The sequence below is a fragment of the Lissotriton vulgaris genome, chromosome 2_1, assembly GCF_964263255.1.
Source record: "Lissotriton vulgaris chromosome 2_1, aLisVul1.2, whole genome shotgun sequence".
NCBI lineage: Eukaryota > Metazoa > Chordata > Amphibia > Caudata > Salamandridae > Lissotriton > Lissotriton vulgaris.
In genome coordinates, this window is record NC_141687.1 from 744,017,022 (window position 1) to 744,037,055 (window position 20,034).

Here is a 20,034-nt window from a genome sequence, read left to right on the forward strand (position 1 = left end):
TGTCAGCCACCACTTCCAGGCAGGTAGGAGGCAGTGCAGAGGCACCCGTGACAGCAAACTGACTATGACGATCTGCCACCCTTCTATAAATTGTATAAATTTCCATTTGTATAGAGCTATACTCCTTGTTTTTGGAAAGTTGCTACACACTTACTTCCTTTGGGCACCTTAATGAACTGGGTAAATTGTGTCTTGCTAAATAATAACACCTGCTACATACACTGCTTTGTAATAGTAACATTGTTGTAGTAAGAACTATATACAAAAAAATAGAAAATTCTGGATTAGATCAGAGACCCCCTTGAACTAGAGGATATGCGAAACTGTAGGAAGTAGTGTTACAAGCTAACCCTCACACCTCTCCCCCACAAGATCACTGGTGCACATACTCGTGATACCAAGGCTGCCTGTAGTGGATCCATAGTCTAAAATAAACTGACCTGCTTAAAGCTAGTACAGATCTAGGAATGCAAAACACAGCCTCTTAGTCCGCACATCTTGTGTAGCTTGCCACCTATCTATGTCTCAATATCAAATGTTGTTTAAACATTTGTTCACACACAGTTTTTCCATGAACCTGCTGCCACAACCTAAGAACCTAAGTGTCCAAACTGAAAGAATGGGGGCCTCTTTTAAAACGAAAAACATATCATTGGAGAAAGAAAGAAATATGTTGCTGAAGATTTTTGTGTTCAACTAAACAAAAATAGGAGGCATCATGTTTTATTTTTCAAACTGCAGTGGTGTAAAACCCTATATTTCACAGAAACCCTGAGATATGGAAAAAATGTCATGGTTCTCTATGAAATGTACATTTTATCATCATAATGACAGGCCCCCACACCACATGGCAGAGCCCTGACAGTGTCCAGGTTAGTAGGATCCTATGGCATGGAAGACCACATAATGTGGTAGGGGCATCTAAATTATGAAGCCAAAAATGCCAGGTATGGAGCACATTCTCTGGCAGCCTTATTTTCTTTCATTTTCAAACGCTGCCACCGCAGAATTGCATAAAACCGTTTGCCCTCACCATTGTTGATTGTTTTATCAATCATTTCTTAATGCAAGGTAAACATAACCTAAATAATTTAATTTGAGTCAGTGCCCATTATCAGCTGCTCTATGTGGAAACAGCTTTTACAAGCTAACTATCATAAAACAAACATGTAATATAAAAATACATGATGCTTAGTTGAGTTTGCTGCTGAATAAAAGCACTCTTTATCAAAGGATTGTGGACTTCATTTTGTGTCGTATGCTGTTAAAAACGAAATCGGTTGGATTGTTGGGTCTGGTGAGCCCGTCCCGGCCCGCCGCTGTGAGTGACTGTAGTGAATTTGCTAAAATCGAGGCGGAATATATATATATATATATATATATATATATATATATATATATATATATATATATATATATATATATATATATATATATATAGATAGATAGATAGATAGATAGATAGATAGATAGATAGATAGACATATATATATTTACAGCTGCACAGGACTGTTAATATCAACACTTCTTCATTTAAGTATTTCTTTTAATTATATACACCACCCTACCTTTACAAATAATTCTGTCTTTTTGTCCTTGGGCTGCTCAATAAAGTGGTTTGCTGACCATTGCTCTAAATGTGTTTATATTGCTTGCTCAAAACCCAGAAACTATGCATAATATGGAGCAACAATAAATAATCTCTTCACATTTTGTAGAAAAGGCAAATGGATGCATTTTGCAAAATATAATTGTATATATTTTTCGGTTTTGGCAGTGTTTTGGTTACCTACCAATGGGTTAATGTATGTTTGCTAAATAGACTGCGTTTTTATGAATGCAACTACTATATTCTTCCCATTTTTTTCACAGCAGGCCCACAAATAATACAAATTCGCTAATAGAGCCAGAACTGAAAACAGAGCAGGGCTTGTACTTGAGGGAAAGCTACAGTTGGTGTAACTTTGAAAAGGCACACTTATCCCTTTCAAACCTGGGGTAGCATTTCTAAAAGGCCCACATCCAGGACAAATGATTAGCAGATACTGAAAACTAAAAGTTATTCTTTTTTTGCAAATGATTTCACCTTTTTGATTATGTTTAATCACAGGGCCCCTAAACGATCATATTGTTGAGGTGCAAAACGTGCTGAATGTACGCGTTGCTTTGTATTGGTGGCAGCCCTCCTCTCTATGTCAAGCCCTCTTATTTCTGCTTTTTTGCTGGATTTAAAAACTGTTCTCTCGAACGTCTCATGCCCTGCGAGGCCACGCGCTGCAACCACTGTCCGTCTGTTTTTTTTATTAATGCGAGAGCGAGTGCATCATTTGTTTATACACAGTGTTAAGCATTCGGCTGGCTCAAATATTTACAAATGCCGTTTTGAACGAAAATACACCTAAAATATATTAAAGTAACGCGCCTTCTGCGACCCCTGAAAAGCGCTCTCCTCGCCTTCCTTACGCACGACTACCTTGACATATTGACTTCTTTTCTGCTTGTTGAATATGTTCACGCCGTTGGCTTTGAAACGCGAGAACTGCTGCTCGGCGCGTGCCTTTTTTTTTTGGCAGCGGAGACACTTAACAATTTTCCAGAAGGAAACATTTTAGATTCGGACTACTTGTTCAGATCATGAGGTTAAATGCAAAAGCATGCATCAGGTGAAATGATCAAAATGTATTTTGAAACAGGTTTCTCTTTCTGGGGTGAATTTAAAAATGTGTCATTTTAATGAGTGGTAACCAGAAAAAAAAATCCATGTGGTAACCAGAAAAAAAAAAATCTATGCAAAACACGTACAATTTTTTTCTGTGATTGTTTCTTCCTCATACAAGTAGAAAATTATTAAAACAAAAGAGAAATTGGACCTGCTACTTACTACCTCGTGTAGGTGAAGATTTCACATTTTTAGGCTTTAACAACATTTACTCATACACACCTGCGAGGATCACAGGTTTCAAGAAGTGAAACTGCATTAGCCCACATTGCTTAAACCTTGCATGTTTTTTTATGTTCTAACACCATTTGCCTTCTTTTTTAATATAAAATTATATGTACTGTTATTTGACTCCCAAGGCCTAATAGCATGTAAGAATGATTTTTCTTTTTTGCTCCCATCTCATCTTATACCTAACTGTAAGACTTTATCTTCTGAAATCAAATCCTCACTAAAACCCTCTTGGGCATCAGGGTACCTAATTACACCATCAAGTTTGTGTATGATGACAAATTCTATTCTCAATGTTGTTATTGTTATTATCATTAGTAGTAGTACTAATAGTTGCACTCACCTAAAATTTTGCTGATATTGGAGTTGTGCATGTCGGGAAAAGCCTGAAGAATCTTCCTTCGTTCATCCTTTGCCCAAACCATGAATGCATTCATTGGTCGCTTGATATGTGGTTCACTGGTGCTTCGTCCACGCGCGTCCCTGTAGACTCGTGCTTCAGCCACAGTAGCACCTCCTGTTGGCCAACAATAATACTGCTGTAGTTTAGCTGCAGAGCCATTCATTGCCTTACTTCCTGGAATATCAGGGCAGGAAGAAACAAGATGCATGCAGAATATTACTATTTGGTTGAAAAACACTTTTCTTCCTTCTTTGCTGGTATTCGTCCCTCATTTTTGTCACTGTTCTAAAATTAATATCAAAGGCAAACTGTTATTTTCATTCATGTATTGCATTAATAAACATAGACAGCAGCCTTAAACATAACAGCTTAGTAATTCACACAGTAAATCGTCTTGAAAACATCACAAAAAATGCCTACCATGTAACAGCTTCTTTTGGCTAATTATAGACCTATTCACATCATTGAATATGACAAACTATATTTTTGGTTCATGAAAAAGGTTATTCAAAGTGAATCAGCTGTCTCAACGTGTGGCTGACCCCCCACAATATATTGATCACTAAACGTCTGATTTTCCCTTTAGTGCTGTTTTTGTATTTATTCTGCAGAATATCTCACATATTTGTCATGTTAACACCGAGGTCATTTCCAGAGGTAGAACAATGCTCCTTCAATAAAGTCTCAAATTCGAAAACAGGTGAGGCTAACTTTACCATGTAGAAGCATAGGATCCATAGCATCCAACTTTTCCAGCACGAAGTAGTATCTGTTGCGCATCTGGCGTTTGTTGGGCATGGCGGACTACGCAGGGTGTAAATCTTTTCGAGGAGGACGGAGGAGGCACCTTCGGGAAACGGATGCAGCACCGGCTACAAAGGAAGCGAATCCGACACAGCGCACGTGACGTGCAGCCAATCACAGCAGAACAACCACACAGACGGTTCCGCGCTTGTGGCCGCCCAAGCGCACATTACGCTCGTGAACGGTTTGTCGGCGGGTTACTTTTACAAAATGGCCGACCCCGTAAACGTTGGGAACGTACACGCCCACCTCAGAGATGGCTCTACTTCCAAGGGACTACTTTGGCAAAGAACGTACTTTTCCCTTCTAACATATATGTTTTGCTGCTATATAGCCTATGTCCATCTGCTGCTTACCCTGACATTTCCAATGGTGTTTTGATTGGCGCTGTGGTTCCTGAGATTACCCGCCTCATAGGTTTGGGTTCTCTTTTTATTATATTAGTATAGATAGCAATTTGTTTCTTTGCATTGATTGAACTGTTTGCATCTTGCTCCAAAGTGACATAAAGCTGGTATGTTAGTGTGATATAGCATTTTAAAACTCATGTTCATTGTGTGATGCTTTTCACATTAAAATCATTTTAATTTGGGCAGTGTACCAACGTGGCAAAGAAGCCAAATAAAACATTTACTGTGGTAGATGTGTTTAATAATTTCTCCACTATAAGTAACCATCAGGATTTTATTTCAACATTCCTTAACTTTTTTATCATTTTACAAGCACAATTAAACACAATTATGAATATACATAATGTGCTGAATAAAACCATCTTTAGTGTAAGCAAAGAGGAATTGTAATTTGTGTACACTGTACTGCAATATATATATTTTTTGTCACACTGATATTTCCCCTAATTAACAGAATATGTAAGTACTTTTATTTCACATAAAGCAGTGATGTCAAACTTCATATTTCATAGGGATATGATGTTATTTCGTGGTGATAATGTTATAATTCCTGTGAAATAAGGATTTCGTTCAATGGGAGTGCTAGTCTGATTTCATTTTTTTCAACTAATTATTTTCTGAGCATGACTGTGTATTTAGATTTTGAGGGACTTTCAAACTTTTTGAAAATGTTATTATATGCCATTGTGTATTCACTATTATCTTCTTGAAAGCTAATCACAACTTGAACCTTCTAATTGCAATCAGGGCCCATTGTTAACTATGTCTTGCAGACAGAGGCTTCAAATTCTCTGACTTCTGGTAAATAGGTGTGTTTTTGACAAAGCAATGTGTTAAGGAAACCCTACCAACTTTCAAACACAATTGTCTCTCTTCCTTTGACTACTGAAAACAAATCACACTAGTCAAGTATTATTCCTAATGTTTTCAATAAACATTCCCCTGTTGAAAAGCACCATTTGAAATAAACATGTAATATAACAAAAAAAATTTAAGGAAATGAGCGTCTTGCACCAATTGTATATAAGATAAAGCTGAAAATCGTTACACAAAATTACACCACATAAACATTACATCGAAATGTGCTACATTAAATTAAATGTTAGAAATGTGCCTTTATTTTAACATACAAGAGTGAAAATGTTGTTTATATTCTGCAGAAAGCTTTGATTTCACAGATCATCTCATTGTCATATGGTGAGAAACCAACAGCTAACAGAGTAGGCTTGCAAATCGTTCTCACGTCACCGCCCTGCAGGTACACCCATTACCGACCGCGGCTGTGTCTTGATCATATATAGAGGAGCCATTTTCTTTTTTTTATATACAGCATCACCACATTGGCATCATTTCAGAGAACATACTTAAAAGCATTTTCTCTACTTAGTTTCAGTTTACAATTTTGTTTCTACACCACCAATCGTCATAATTCATACATTTCCACCACAGTCATTCATTATGATAAGCAAAACCATCACCACAAGACACTGGACTTAATTGGTGATTAGAACTGGTCAGACATTCTTGGCCTTTAGAATGGTCTACAGTGTGTGTCTTTTTTGGATCTGATTCCACCACCGGCCTACATTTTGCCTGGGTGCATGGAGACAGTTCCGCTCAAAGCAGGGAATGCTGATTAGTTCCCAAATTTTATTTGGGGAGCAGCATCTTTATAGAAAGCACTGTACAATACCACCAACACTCTGCTCACCTCAAATTTCTAGCAGAGTTTTTAAGCAAGGAATTAGCACAGTGCCATTGATGACAAGCTAGAAAGGCGACAGTGGTAGTTTACCAATCCACAGCTGTAATATTGTGACTAGACTTGTCTCTCTCCTTTCACGACGTGGGTGGCACTGTGCTAATTTTATGCTTACAAACTCTGCTAGAAAAATAGACATTTAAGGAGAGCAGCTTTATGTGTCGGTAGTGTTAGAGGGCGCTCCATCAAAAAACTAGAAACCTAGAAGAAACCCATGGTTCCCTACTACCTCTTTGTGCCATGGGGACTCAATCCCATAGGGCCTATTTTCTATTAAATTGAGGCATCTGGCCCCCCTATCCAGGCCTTTGGGACCCCATCCCCTGGGGCATTTTTTTAATTAAAGGGGAGAGTGGGCTCCCTGGGGGCCATAGAAGGCTCAGGGAGGGTGGCTGTGCAGCCCCCTCCCTTTTAAAGGATTTAAGGACACAGGGCTTTAGAGGCTAGGGGGGGGGGGGGCTCCCCTTATTGAATACATGGTTGACTCCATGGGGCTTCTAATTGATGTATGCTGTCCAGTTAACATTTCTTGTTTTTTTCAATCCTGCAGGAATTCCTCAAGATTGTGGCAAAATTTGCTTATTTCGGTTTTTGTTTTAGGCCCAGGGGGGTCCATCTGAGTCCCCCTCATGGGCCTTATGGGGGCAGGGTACCCCTACCCTGCCCCATTAGATTTTTTTTAGTTAACACTTCATGACAGGGGACTAAGTTCATGACTTCTGTAATGCCCACCAGTAACACGTTTCTAATGTTTTTCTGGCAGCCATTAAGAGTGCTCCAATACAGTAAAGGGGGAACCAATTCTGGACATTATTTAACGGGGTCCAGTGTACATGTCCAATCAACCATAAACAGCAGAAGGTACAAAGTTCCCTGAAGAATAGAAAAGAAAGTGTGTATGATTGTATACGAGGAGAGCAAAGACAGGGAACAAGAAGTTCCCTTGTTGGAACTAAGAGGCCTCACACACCCAGCGAGCTAGATGTCATGCTTCATCATTGGCCTCCTGCTCCTCGTCAGACTGGCGCTGCAATGTCTAACGGGCGCCTAATAGGCACTCTTTGTCGGAGTTCTTTTGTTCCAGCCAATGGTTGAGTGCGTGTGAGGGGTCAAGTGAAGGTGTAGTCGTGAGGGGATTGTGATTTAAAAAAGGTAAGTCAGTTCACAAGGACATTTATTCGCGTGGCTGACTCCCTTGATTAAAAAGGTGGGAGGGGAGATAGAGACTGTAAGGGGCACAGCGGACTACCTCAGACCCTCTGGTTAGGTCGACATGTTTCTTGCCCAAGTGGCAATTCCTCAGGACCTCAAGTGCTCAGTACTACACAGTGATAAAAGAACAATAAAGAAAAAGGAAAATACAACCTCTCTGAGTCTGTAATGGGGCAGGCCAAGGGGTCCTGCAATTGATGGGGTGACCCTAAGGGTGTCCCTAATGGGCCCTGCATTCTGTTCCCGTGGGGCAGCACAGTAAGGTATAGTACCTCTAGTGCGTGCAGCCAAGGCTTGTCAACCTACCCACACGCATGGCGCTCCTACGGTAGCGCGGAACAGCCATTAAGAGTGTCCACTTTCGCAGGAGCAAATGGTCCAAGGGAAATAAAGCTCCATGGGCCAATCAGAACTCTCCTTTTTCAAATGGTGCTCCCTCAAGAGTCTCTGGAGGCTCCAGTGGACCCAACTATCCCACAAAACGCAATCTGTGGGCCAAGATTTAGCTTCCTGACTGATTTGGTATAAATCCATTTGGCAGTTTTTGCTGTAGCCCTCCTTACAGACGTCAATGCAAAATGCATTGGGATTTTTCATAGTTTGGGACCCCCTTTGTTTCTTGCCCCCTGCTTGACGGATCACCCCAAACATTTCCATGCACAAACTAGTCAGAAAGTAGCACCTTTTTGAAATGTTTCATGATGATTCGTCACGCGGGGCCAAAGTTATTAGCAACACAAAAAAAGGCTTTTTCTATGGAACAGCTGACCTAACTACCCAGTGGTGGCCAATATATATATATATATTCCCAACTGTGAGTGCTGCCACTCAAGCCAATGTCTGGTATCATATCATCAAGAGTGCCTCCCATCACAAAGGAATACATAACACCAGCACAATGAGGCTACTGAGTCTTCTCAATTATTTTTTTCTAAAATTCATTAAAGATGGCTTCTCCCCTATCTCGCAATTTTTTTACAGCTAAATGTTTCCCTTATTTATTTATAGATTTATAGAGCGCGCAGCTACCCAACATGGTTTCCCGGCGCTGAGGAGCTACCCAACATGGTTTCCCGGCGCTGAGCAGGACAACACTAAAGCCACACAATGGAAATGAACAGCACAGAAAGATCATACTTGATTGTAAAGTAATGTCCCTTACGGACGGCTAAGAGCGATTGACACATCCTAAGTTCCAGTGGAAGGGGATTCCACAGTTTGGGGCCAATGTAGGAGAATGAGAGACCTCTTATACGAGCATGATGGAATCTGGGCACAGAAAACAAAGAGAGGCTAGCTGATCTCAGCTGTTGACTGGGCACGTAAGGTTTGACCAGGCTTTGTATGTAGCGGGGCGCTAAACCATGTTTGGCCCGAAACATGTAGAATAAGGCCTTGAACTCGATGCGTTTGTTCACCTTGAGCCTTTGGAGCTATTGAAGCAAAGGTGAGACTGAGGCATGTCGAGGCAACCGGAAGAGGAGACGTGCAGCCACATTTTGAATCAACTGTAAACATTGGATGGAGGCTTTATCAGCACCCATGTAAAATAAATTGCCATAATCAAGTCTGGATATCACCAACGCCTGCATAACCGTTCTCTGGGCTTCAGAAGAAATTAACCAGAGGATTTTATTTAGCCATTTAAGGACTGCAAAGCAGTCCCCCATTTCCCTTCCTTATTTCTTATCCCCACTGTATTTATGTTCTTCTCTAGTCCCATGTCCCTCAATAACTGAACTTCTTAAAGCAAAAGACTACATTAAAGCAGGAGCTAGAGAGCACCACACACATTAGTGCTCTGTTATAACCTGCTGTGCCCAACTCACATTACACAAGGGAGCCATTGCCAGGAGTTTCAGCATGCAAAGATACTGCATAGATGTTGCACAGCAGTAAACTGCACCACAATAGCATCCCCAAAGCCACTGCCATCTATTTCGAGACAAAATGATTATATCCGCAAATTCAGCTGTCTGGCAACAATTGCCTACTGAGGCATGAACCTCTCTAGTAATATTGCTCAGAGGCAGTTGAAAGACCAATAGGTTCTTAGTTAGGTGAGGGGTGGACCTGTTTGTCCCCTTCAAAAAGGAACGTAAACAGGAACAGTACATTCATAAAGTGTGTGCCTTCGATATTTTGCAACCAAGAGCATCACCTCTGATATTTTTCCTCATTAAATAATAAGTGTTCAAGTGAAATTTAGTAATGTAAACGAGATTTTCAAGAAACAATGACATCATTACATAAAATACTGGATTTTTTTTACGTATCCTCGCTCTTTAAAATATTGTACCTAGGGAGATCTGATAGAACACGTGGATAATAATTTCAAGCGCACAACATTCAGTATGAACACAATAGGCATCAGAAGGTCCCATTCACTAGCTCATCGCCCCTCCACCATAACCACAGAGCTACTGTGAATAGCTCTTTATTTTAAAAACACCAAGCCTAAGTGAAAAAACTTTGCCATGAAAATTAGGTAATCTTTTGAATTTTTGCACCCTTTTAAGCATCTTAATATATTTCCCGATAGTTTGGGAAGCAGCGTGGGAGTGACATATATTGTAGCAAGTACCTATAAATTAGTAAGCACGCTTAGTGAATGTGCATAAAAAACACAGCTGTCAGTTGTCATGCTGAATCTGCTTCTGATGACTCTGTATGCCACCTTTTTTAAAAACAAGCAGGAACATGCACACCTTTTGAGCACAGATGCAGAACTGATTTGATCCTGTCTCAGCGATTCTTTGACAGAAATGTTTAAAAAGTGCTCAGTGTGCATTGGTAATTTGATACCTTTTTGCCCCTTTGCCCGCAGTGCATTAATTTCATTTCAAATGCAATGACCATGCCAGATGAATTGCTTTTGCTTCACGTGTCTTTGACAGTCATGCTTATTGTGCAGTGAAATGTGGGGGAGCTTCGAACTGACAATATCCATCAACACAAGGCAATGTGCTGACTGCTGGCCCAGATGAAGGCATACATTACACTCGGAGTGAAACACTCATTCAGATATGACAGTATCTACTTCGGAGGCTCACCCTTGTAATTTATGATGTCCTCAATGCAATTACTTTGCAAGTGACACTAATTCTGCAATGCATATACTGACATGCATACACAATGAAAGGGGACAGGTTGAAAGCATTTGTCATGCTGGCGCTCAATGGATTCATCTGGCCTACAAGCAACTGCATGCTTGGGTTGAAACAACAGAGCTGGGTAGCAGGAACGCTCCACTAAAAGAAGGAGCTATAGTAGCAGTGATGGCTGGAGAGGATCAGGTTAATGATGACACATTGACAGTTCCATTGTTCTTAAAAGTTTTTAGTTCATGGATATCTCACTTTTATTTTTATTATTATTAGTTATTTCACAGTTTCATGCAGTGCGCGATTACACTGTCAGATACTTTATAAAGAAGCTATCTGAGCTTGCAAAAAAGCAACACACTTGAGATAATGAATTATTAGAGTGGTTTCTGGTCCCAAAACCTGAGGTTTGCAAAAACAGAAGGTTTGTAACTGCAAAACACCTTCTTAAAACATAACAAGACTTTTCACGGATCCTAAAATTATTTCCATCTTGTAGAAGGGTTTTTGCTGTCCTACCTGAATCACAAAAAGAGGAGGGGCGTGAAAAATGGCCCCACCCGCCTATTTGGTATTTGCAATGGCATTTTTCAATGGTTTGAGACCGCGCCGTGCAAATTTACAGACCCCGAGTTGTAGTAGTTACTGATTTCAAAGAGTAAGTGCTCTCTGTGGGATAGATTGCTCTTTGGTTATTCAGTGGGCAGCCTTGGAGAAAGCAGGCAGTGGCATACTTTGAAAATCATGTTGACTTGCACCATTAGGGGTCAGAGATCCAGTCGATCACTTTCTGTTCTCAGTAAAGTGTTCCCAAATGGAATTGTTTTTGAGCAGCACCTCTGCCTTTAATTGATGCTAGCACTTTTTAGATACCTTTTTGCAAATGTAGGGATGAAGGTCTGCCACCCATTGCAAGCCTCCATCTCTTGTTGTACAGCCAGTCACATGATCATGCGAATTGTGACCTGCATAAATAATGTTCCTTAGGCAGGCCGTTTTGTGATCCCAAGCTAATAGTCCATTTGCAATGTGATCTATTAATACATACATACAAGTTCCTTTTGACAATTGCAGTCCCATCCGCAAACCAGTTGCTGTACCAATTGTACATGACTAGTTTACGAATGTCAATAGTACATCACACCCCAAATGCAGATAAAGAATTAATGGCCAGATGTACTAAGAACTGGTTGCAAAATGCTGGTAGCAATTTGCAACCAGTATTTTTGTGACCAGTGTGGTAATTTGCAAACTGACTTATGTACTAATACTAATACTAATTGGAATTCGAGATACCTCATTCATTCATACCACTCCAATCCAGTATTTGGAAAGGACACTCTAGTCATGCCCCTTTCAAATACTGAATCGGTATTGGGCCACAAACCCAAAACGCGATTTGATAACCTGTTTCCAAATCACATTTTATGATTTGTTCATAAGAAAATGCATTTTGCAAGAGTCTACGAATCAGCCATTTGCAACTGCTAAATTATCGAAATTGCACTTAGGGGTGAATAGTTAAATGTATGAGATATGGTTTGTGGCTTCTACATTTTCATGTGTGAAACTTTATTGTTTTGATGTATTTGCCTGAAGCCCATGCTTAATAGCATGTTCACACCACGGTATTCATGTGTATCATTCTACGATTGTGTGAATGCTTTTGCTCGCTTAGTAAAATGTGGGAGATGTAGGAACTCTCGGTAGGCAATTAAATGTATAAACCTCATTAGATTGTGGAGAATTGACATCAAAAACAGTATTTGGGCGAGGAGTGTCAGAGTCTGTGGCCTGTGGCCCGTCAATTACTACTGCAGTCCTTTAGAGTGGTAGTTTCTCAGGCAGTGAGAACCTATTACTGATTGTCTAGTTTTACACATATTGCACATCAGAAGATAATTATGCAAGCGAGCACCGGGGTTTGGAAAACTGTGAATAAGGAACTGATATTAGAAAGCAAATCATGCCAGGCATCTCCTGGGTGGTGGTGTCAGGTGGGTTAGTGGATGGAGAAAAGTGAATCAAGCTAATTTTCTTCGTCAGGCAGAGATTTTTCTGGAGCCTCCCAAAAACCTTTCAAAAATAAACAATGGTGAATCTAAGCTTAATGTTTAACATCTTCAGAGATGGATCCAGTGTGATCACATGGCTCATCATTGAAGTTCCTGACAAAAGTTTCAGTAAGTGTACATGTCTAACAAATCTCGATGTTGCAAAAAAGATCACCCAAATGTCAGACTTGTTTTATGACACCGTGTCTATTCATGTGTTGCTTAGCATTTAGTCCCCAACCACTACCCTGCACAGGTACTGGGGATTGTTGTACACCTAATGATTGTCTTTCAATTCATTTACATTTACCCTTATTTTAAATTGTATTCAGTTGTATTCAGTTATCTCACATTTTTTCAAATCACACCTTATATTGAGTTTGATTGAAATTAGGCACCAGGTATTAATTGTTGAAAATAGGCTGCTTTGTTTAATGCATTCAATATTTCATATGAAAACTTACATTTATAACTCTTCCCTAAGGCTTAGATTATTTGTTCTCCTTATTTCTGCTATCCAACTGCAGCAAAAACATAAGACCATAAGAACAAATGTCACAACGACCTACATCTCCCACAAGACCATTGCTCACCAGAACCATACATAAATCATTATTCCACGATGTTATGGCTCATCCTTTGCAGCTGCCCAGAAGTGAAGGGGTGGCTTTGTCAAAGCCTTGGGTTGTATATCAGTTTATGGGGCCCAATTGTCATTAAGTTTGCTTTCCGGGTGTTTGTTGACAGAAGTTTGCATTATCTGAAGTGAGCCTTGAATGCTGTTTTTCCCTCTATGTTAGCATGGATAGGAAGAGCAAGGGTTTCCATTTTGCAGGTCACATTGAAACACAACAAGCTCATGTCTGGGTGAAAATGCAAATCATCCTGTACTTGTTGGATTTATCAGTACTGACATATGCAGTACAGTGCCAGCCCCCTATAACACTCCCTTATTACATAGAAATGTAATCAGCCAAATATTTGAAGACATTCAGAGTCAGAAATTCGGACCAAAAGAATGGATGCAATCCCATTCTTTCTAGCTCTGTCTCATTATATTACCACTGCCCTGGGTCTCCGATAATGTGTATTCTGGAGAAGTTCCTGATTGTGGGTTGCGCGGTAATACCAAAGAAAGGCAGGGTACATGATACCCAGATTCATATGTCTTGCGTCTTATGAGCCACAGCAAATATGTTCTGTCTGGAACTTTGTAATTCTTCATAATCTGATGGAAGGCTTTGGTTTCAACAGCTCCAGACATTTGTTTATATAACTGTAATCTCCTTCAAACTGCTGTAATACATTGCTCTTCTGCAATGCTCATGTCTCATACAATTGTGAATGGATAGACCTGGCGCATTTATTTTAATTTTGATTAAAGGTCAATTTTGCTTTGCATTCTAGCAAAGCTTGACTAATGTTTGTTGTGTAAAGAAGATGGACCCACTTTAATTTTAATAATCCAAGTTCTGAAAAATGAGTATTACAGATTTTGTTTTGCCTTGAACAAAAGTGTATTCTCCTTGAACAATAACAATAGAAAGGGCTTCATTTTGAGTGCCCTAATATTTTGCCATGGTACTGATGTCTGACATCCTGAAACCAGAGGGTGAGATATTGCCCCAGGTTGGTATTACTGGATGATTCAAAGTTGGTGAGGTCAGAATGAGACTTATTATAATTATCAGAGTTTGTATACCTTATTATGGCATGTTTTGCCTCTATCTAAACTTTTTTTTCCGTGCAAACCTCACCACATATTTCATGGTCAAACTGGCATGGGTAAAAAAGCTCAGGATTGCAGTAAATGTGCACTACTTGCAATCCCTATTCTAGTTCAAACTACATCTAGAGCCCAACTCTGGGTTAGCAGGGCACTCGTAATGAAGTAAAGCAAAGGAAGAATCTTCATTCGGCTGTGTACATGAGTGGATCGGTTATGAGAGAGGTCATTTGAGGTAAATGTGGCTCCTGTGAACAGAAAAGCACACATGCACAAACATAAGTTTGTGTGCATGTCAAAACTATATACCATTTCCTATATTGTTTTCAGTCACATAAATTAAAAAAACGAGAAAAGACAAATGAAATACTTAGTCACGCCTTCTCTGAGCAGGTTCATTCACTAAAATTGTGCATAAATGGTGAATATGCTGAGCTTTTCTGTATAGCTTAAAAAAGAATGGTCGTGGCTTGGTTAAATAGGAGTATAGACAAAATAATAGTCTCTCCTTCCTAACCTCAACCAAACTGCATATATGTGTCAGAAATATTGTAAAAGGATGAATATGCTTCCTTTGATTTGTTATTACTAAATGTATTAAGCTTGGAAAATAAATACCTTACGTTTAAATTTTGGCTCCAACTAAATATTTGTGGCCTGTTTTGATGTTTGATAAACAAGGTACTCCACCAAAAACATAGTGGAGTAACTTATCTACAAAACTGATTAGCCCCCACCTTATTTAGAGGCCTGTTACCAATAACAGTGCCCTTGCTGACTTTGCCTTCGAAAACTCTACACCCATGCCCTACAAAGTTGGGGCTTTTAATGTAGGTACATCAGACCATCTGCCCTATTTTCAGTGCACAGTTTGATGTACTCTATTCTGTTCAGGTCTGCCAGGGCAGCCCTACAAGGTAATGAACCACCATGGTGGCTTGCAATATCCTTAAAATGTACAGCAGATGGTATCTTATCCTTTTTAACACATGATCATTCAAACCACTTTAATCCTTGGTGTCTTGTTCTTTTATGTGAAAGAGACAGTATTGTTGCAGACATGAGAAATAAAAGCGTGATCTAGTTAGAATTTGTAAAAATGAAAAAGTAGTTAGCAATGTGTTGCAATAAGATATTCAAATCAGTTTAATGAAGTAAGTCAGATTTTAAAAGTGCTGAGAATGTGTAATTTTTCCTGTTATTACCATTAGAGAAAAGCGGACTGTATCCAGAAATATCTCTTTTTTGTTCATCACTGTTAGTTTTAGAAAAACAGACGAAAAGAAAGGAAAGACAGTTCTTGCTTTTGTTTAATAAACTGCAGTTTTAATTTTGCATGTGACCTGCCTTTGTCTGTTGGTAGCAGACATTGTGGTGTTAAAAGTCAAATTTAATTAATTATTACAGTTGAGCAGCTTTGTCAGTTCATGAGAACAAGTGACTAGAGATGTCACAGGTCACCTGTAATACGGAAATCAGAGACTTGCTTTTATACAAGTATTGAGGGTCCCATGTATGATATAATATATTTGCACATTATCTGACCAAGTGCTTCCCCTCAAGCAACGTTTCGGACCTTGGAAATGACAAGAAATACAAAAAAAACTGTTTTGATTCACTGAGAATATAGAAAAGGGTTCATTTGGTAAAGATTTGGAAGGTGGTGAAGGGGAATGAAAATTCATAATTGCAAAGCTTGGACTATGATCTACTATGAATTAGTCTTCTCAAAACTTTTCAGAAATTCAACACCAGAATACAATTAGAAGGGGGAATGGGCACATGTTCTGCGTGTTCTCTGCTGCACCTCACACAGGTCAATGCATAGCTAAATCTAAATCAGTGGCCAGTTATAAATATTAGTGAATGATGCATACAGACTGTTAGGAAAAGAAAGGTGGAAGTAAAAATATCCTGACTAATATAAGATGGACGACCTATGACCATTTCAATTTTATGTAAAAATCGTGTCAGCCTGAAGTGCATAAATCAAAGACACCTCTCAGTCAGAAGGATCAATATAGTATATTTTTAGGCACACATCTCACACCATATTATTTATCTCCATGTGATGGGTCCTCATACAGCTTAAAAGTGAAACCAAACTTACTATTGTACCACTTTGAGTCTTGTTTCAAGAATGCTGTATCCTTGCTATATTTATCATCAGCCGGTGATGAAGACAGTACTGGAGAGACTTTGGACCACCAAAATATTGTAAGGCAAAGGCAATAACTCTTTGCAATAGGTGCATGCTAGTCATGTAGTGGTAGATATATCTTTTTTTTAATGTGTTTCAAAATTCAATATTAAAGAAGAAGCATCTGGTTTTCAATGGCAGTTGAGATTCAACTAGTGTCCCAATCTCTTTTTGGCATCTTCTTGCAGTTTCTTCTGTCACACATTGTGCCGCTCTGATGAAAGGCAAGCCCGCCCATTTGGCATTCCCTTTACAGCTTAGAGAAAATATTGGCAGCATTTAGGGAGATGCCCTCCAAGGTGCTGGCTCCTGTACTTGTGAAGCATGGCAGCAGGCGCTCCACAGGCTATGTGCTCTGATTGAGCCCAGTATCTCTCTGTCATGGCATGCCAAGTAGTGTTTCCATTCATTTTATCTTCTAGGGGCTGCATGCTAATAGGATTAACGTTTCTGCTCCAATGGTCACAAGACTGAATTGCAGCAACGAAACCTTCAGTATTTCAGAAGTTGGTAAAAGAGTCCCATTTATGTGGGTAACACAAACGCCTCTTATTTGAAGCAGTGCAAGACTGTAGTATTGAAAATAAAGTCTTAATTAGGCTGTTAAGCACATCATTTTGAAAACTTTGAAGAACTGTAGATCGAGTCTTCATTTTGTTCTAACATGGCACCCGATTTAGGTTTGTATATTGTAAAGAATCATGCTTCTAGGAGTCCAGAGAGTTTCAAGCAGCTGTCCCCCAAATCATTGTCCAACGAAATAATTACACTTTTGGGTTCTAGTAAAAACCATCGGGCAGCAGGGGTCATCTAGCTCAACCACATGGTTACAATCCATTGAACAATATTGGACCACAGTCACCAAATAGTTATCAGTTTTCCCTGGCTTCCCACTATTCTAATGCTAGTAAATTTACCCCATCCTCCTTTACTTGGTAGTTGTTGCATGCATTGTTTATACTATGTGTAAAAGACAAAACAAATGTATTGAACATCTCCCCGACTCTTTCTTTCTCAGAATAGAACTCCCTTTCAAGCATAACTCTTAACCTTAATAATTTATATTTCTTGTTTTTGTACAAAGAACTTTGAAATACTAGTCTCTTTCCCCCACATATCCTCTAGTATGTACAGGTTAAAGCTGAACATTTCCTTATAGAACTTGTGATCCACATAACTGTTTGCCTGTCTTTATAATTTTTAGAGACATAAAGAAAAATGTCTAAGTAGAAGAACCATTCACCATACTTATATTACCCCTCTGTTACAGAATTCAAATGAATAAAAAAAAATTGTTCTAGTAGCCACTGAATTCTACAACTAAATTAGGGAATTTCGTTGCGTGCACTGCATCCCCAAATGCAATGCAGTGCAGGCAACAAAATTTGTTTTATGTATTTATATGTTTACTTCCCTGTAAAGCTTCGTAATCTATAGATTACTACCCCCCACCCTGCCCCTCCCCACGTCACCGCCCCGCAGGTACTCCCACTACCGACCGCGGCTGCCTACACACTGGCACTGGTCCTTTCAAGCTGGCAGCTATGGCAGTACTAAAGAGTCCAACAGACCAGTCCAGCACTGATATTTTTACTAAAATGTGTTGTTGTTACTGAGGGCAAATAGAAGGGTGCTGCAATGAGGATTTCTCACTTGAAGAGTCAGATTTGGCGCATATTTAAGCAACACTGGGTATTTCTATAGACTCAGGTTTGTACACTTTTGTTCAGATGTATTGACTCTAATTTTAGTAAGAATGAGTTTTAGCAGGCACGTAACGCCGGCCCCTGCTACCCCACGGTGTAGGGGGAGGGTTTTTTTGTTTTGGAGTGGCCCCCTCACCCTCTAAAGCATACATTGCATGACTTCCAGAATGTGTGCAATGGTATGAAATAAGAAATGGTTAAAACGCTCAGTAAAGCCACTCTTCTTTACCAATCAGGCCCTTGCAGTGTATGGGGGTGGGGTCCAACCATTCAGAAGGCCTCCAATGAGGCCATTCAGCAGAGCAGGGGCATCATTTTGTATTATGCCACTGAGTTTGAATGCAGAACCTAAGAAATTCTCAATGTCACTATTGCACTGTAGTTTGTTTCTTCGTTGAAGGACTACTGCAAAACACTTCGGCTGGCTTTATTTGTTTTGCTTTAATACAAATTATATGGAAAGAAATACAGGAGTATTTGAGATATGGCGAGATAGAAAAAAATCCTATGACAGACTTAGACTTGTAATATGCCATGTGTTAGATAGCCAACATCACTATTAGAGAATATTCACACAGTGCCTTCCTGTCCACCTGCTGAGACAGTTGAGATGAGATAGATCAAAGAGTGAGAAAGATTGGAGTGGAGCATAACTCAAAGATGTTGGCCGGTTTTGGTGGTGGTTTTAGAAGCACGGATAGACGACGTGAAAGAGTGAGTCATGCACAAAGGGAAAATGGCATGGGAAAGAGAGAGGAAGGTCTCATTTTCGAAACAGAGAACTGCCAATAACAGAGGTATGAGTCAAATCACACTGTGACAAATGCACATGATACTACAGTAAATATTAAAAATGCTAAAGCACACCGTTCTCACACTGTAAGCAAATCTGTTTCAAGATATTACTGATAAGCCACAGCCTCTCCCAAAGAAGCCAGATCAAAGCCCAAATGTTAAATGATTTTGATCGACTGAAGAGTGATGTTGGCTCTCGAAAGCCCAAGATTGGCCACTGATAGTTTGTCTTCATCAAAGCTCGAAAGCAGTGCAAATAGTTGGACATCAACCGCATAGGATTGTGGTTGTCAAAAGGTGATTGCAACAAAGAAATCTATTCAAAAGCCCAAAAATTCGTCATTGCACAAAACCTTGTACTGGGCAAAGACATATATGTAATTTTATTCGTAGTACAGGCTATGATCCAGGCAGTAGCTCTTGAACATACACATTTTTATCATCCTACATTGAACCATACAGAGAGCTCATATTTCCGAGAACCCAGTAGTAAATAAAATCTTAAGCCATGTTATCTGCTCCCACCTGATCTGTCATCCCCCCCAAAAAAAAATATATATACATCTGAATATATTATCATAGAATATAGTACAGGGATTTAGCACATGCCAGAGTGCTACCCTGGAGTAGAACAGGAGAAATGTGCCTAAAGTTCTTTCCCAAGTATCCACGTATCTGTAGTTGTCTCTACAATGAAGGGACTTCTATTTTGCCAATTCAAGATCCCACTCTCACTTAAGCCACAAGCAGGAGAAGCTAGAGGAAATTCCCTCAGGCCATCTCCGAGAAAATATAAGCCTTTAATTCAATATAACTCTGCTACCAAACTGCAAAGGTCTCTTATTATAGTAGCATCCATATGGAGTCAATTGGACATTAATGAGTCATCGATCCCACCCCTTTCTGTT

General features: G+C 39.6%; 1 protein-coding gene across 9 annotated transcripts in view; it reads right to left on the reverse strand.

Annotated features, from left to right (window-relative positions):
* Nucleotides 1-20,034, reverse strand: part of SOX6 (SRY-box transcription factor 6) — a 790,083-nt gene that overhangs the window by 36,123 nt on the left and 733,926 nt on the right. For 6 of the 9 annotated variants that reach the window (XM_086956030.1, XM_086956031.1, XM_086956034.1 and 3 more), the window contains one exon: nt 3,294-3,527. In XM_086956030.1, coding sequence (XP_086812156.1) covers nt 3,294-3,527 — 234 coding nt within the window. The remainder of the gene's footprint in view (nt 1-3,293; nt 3,528-20,034) is intronic. The other 3 variants (XM_086956033.1, XM_086956036.1, XM_086956037.1) reach the window with 1 other exon arrangement.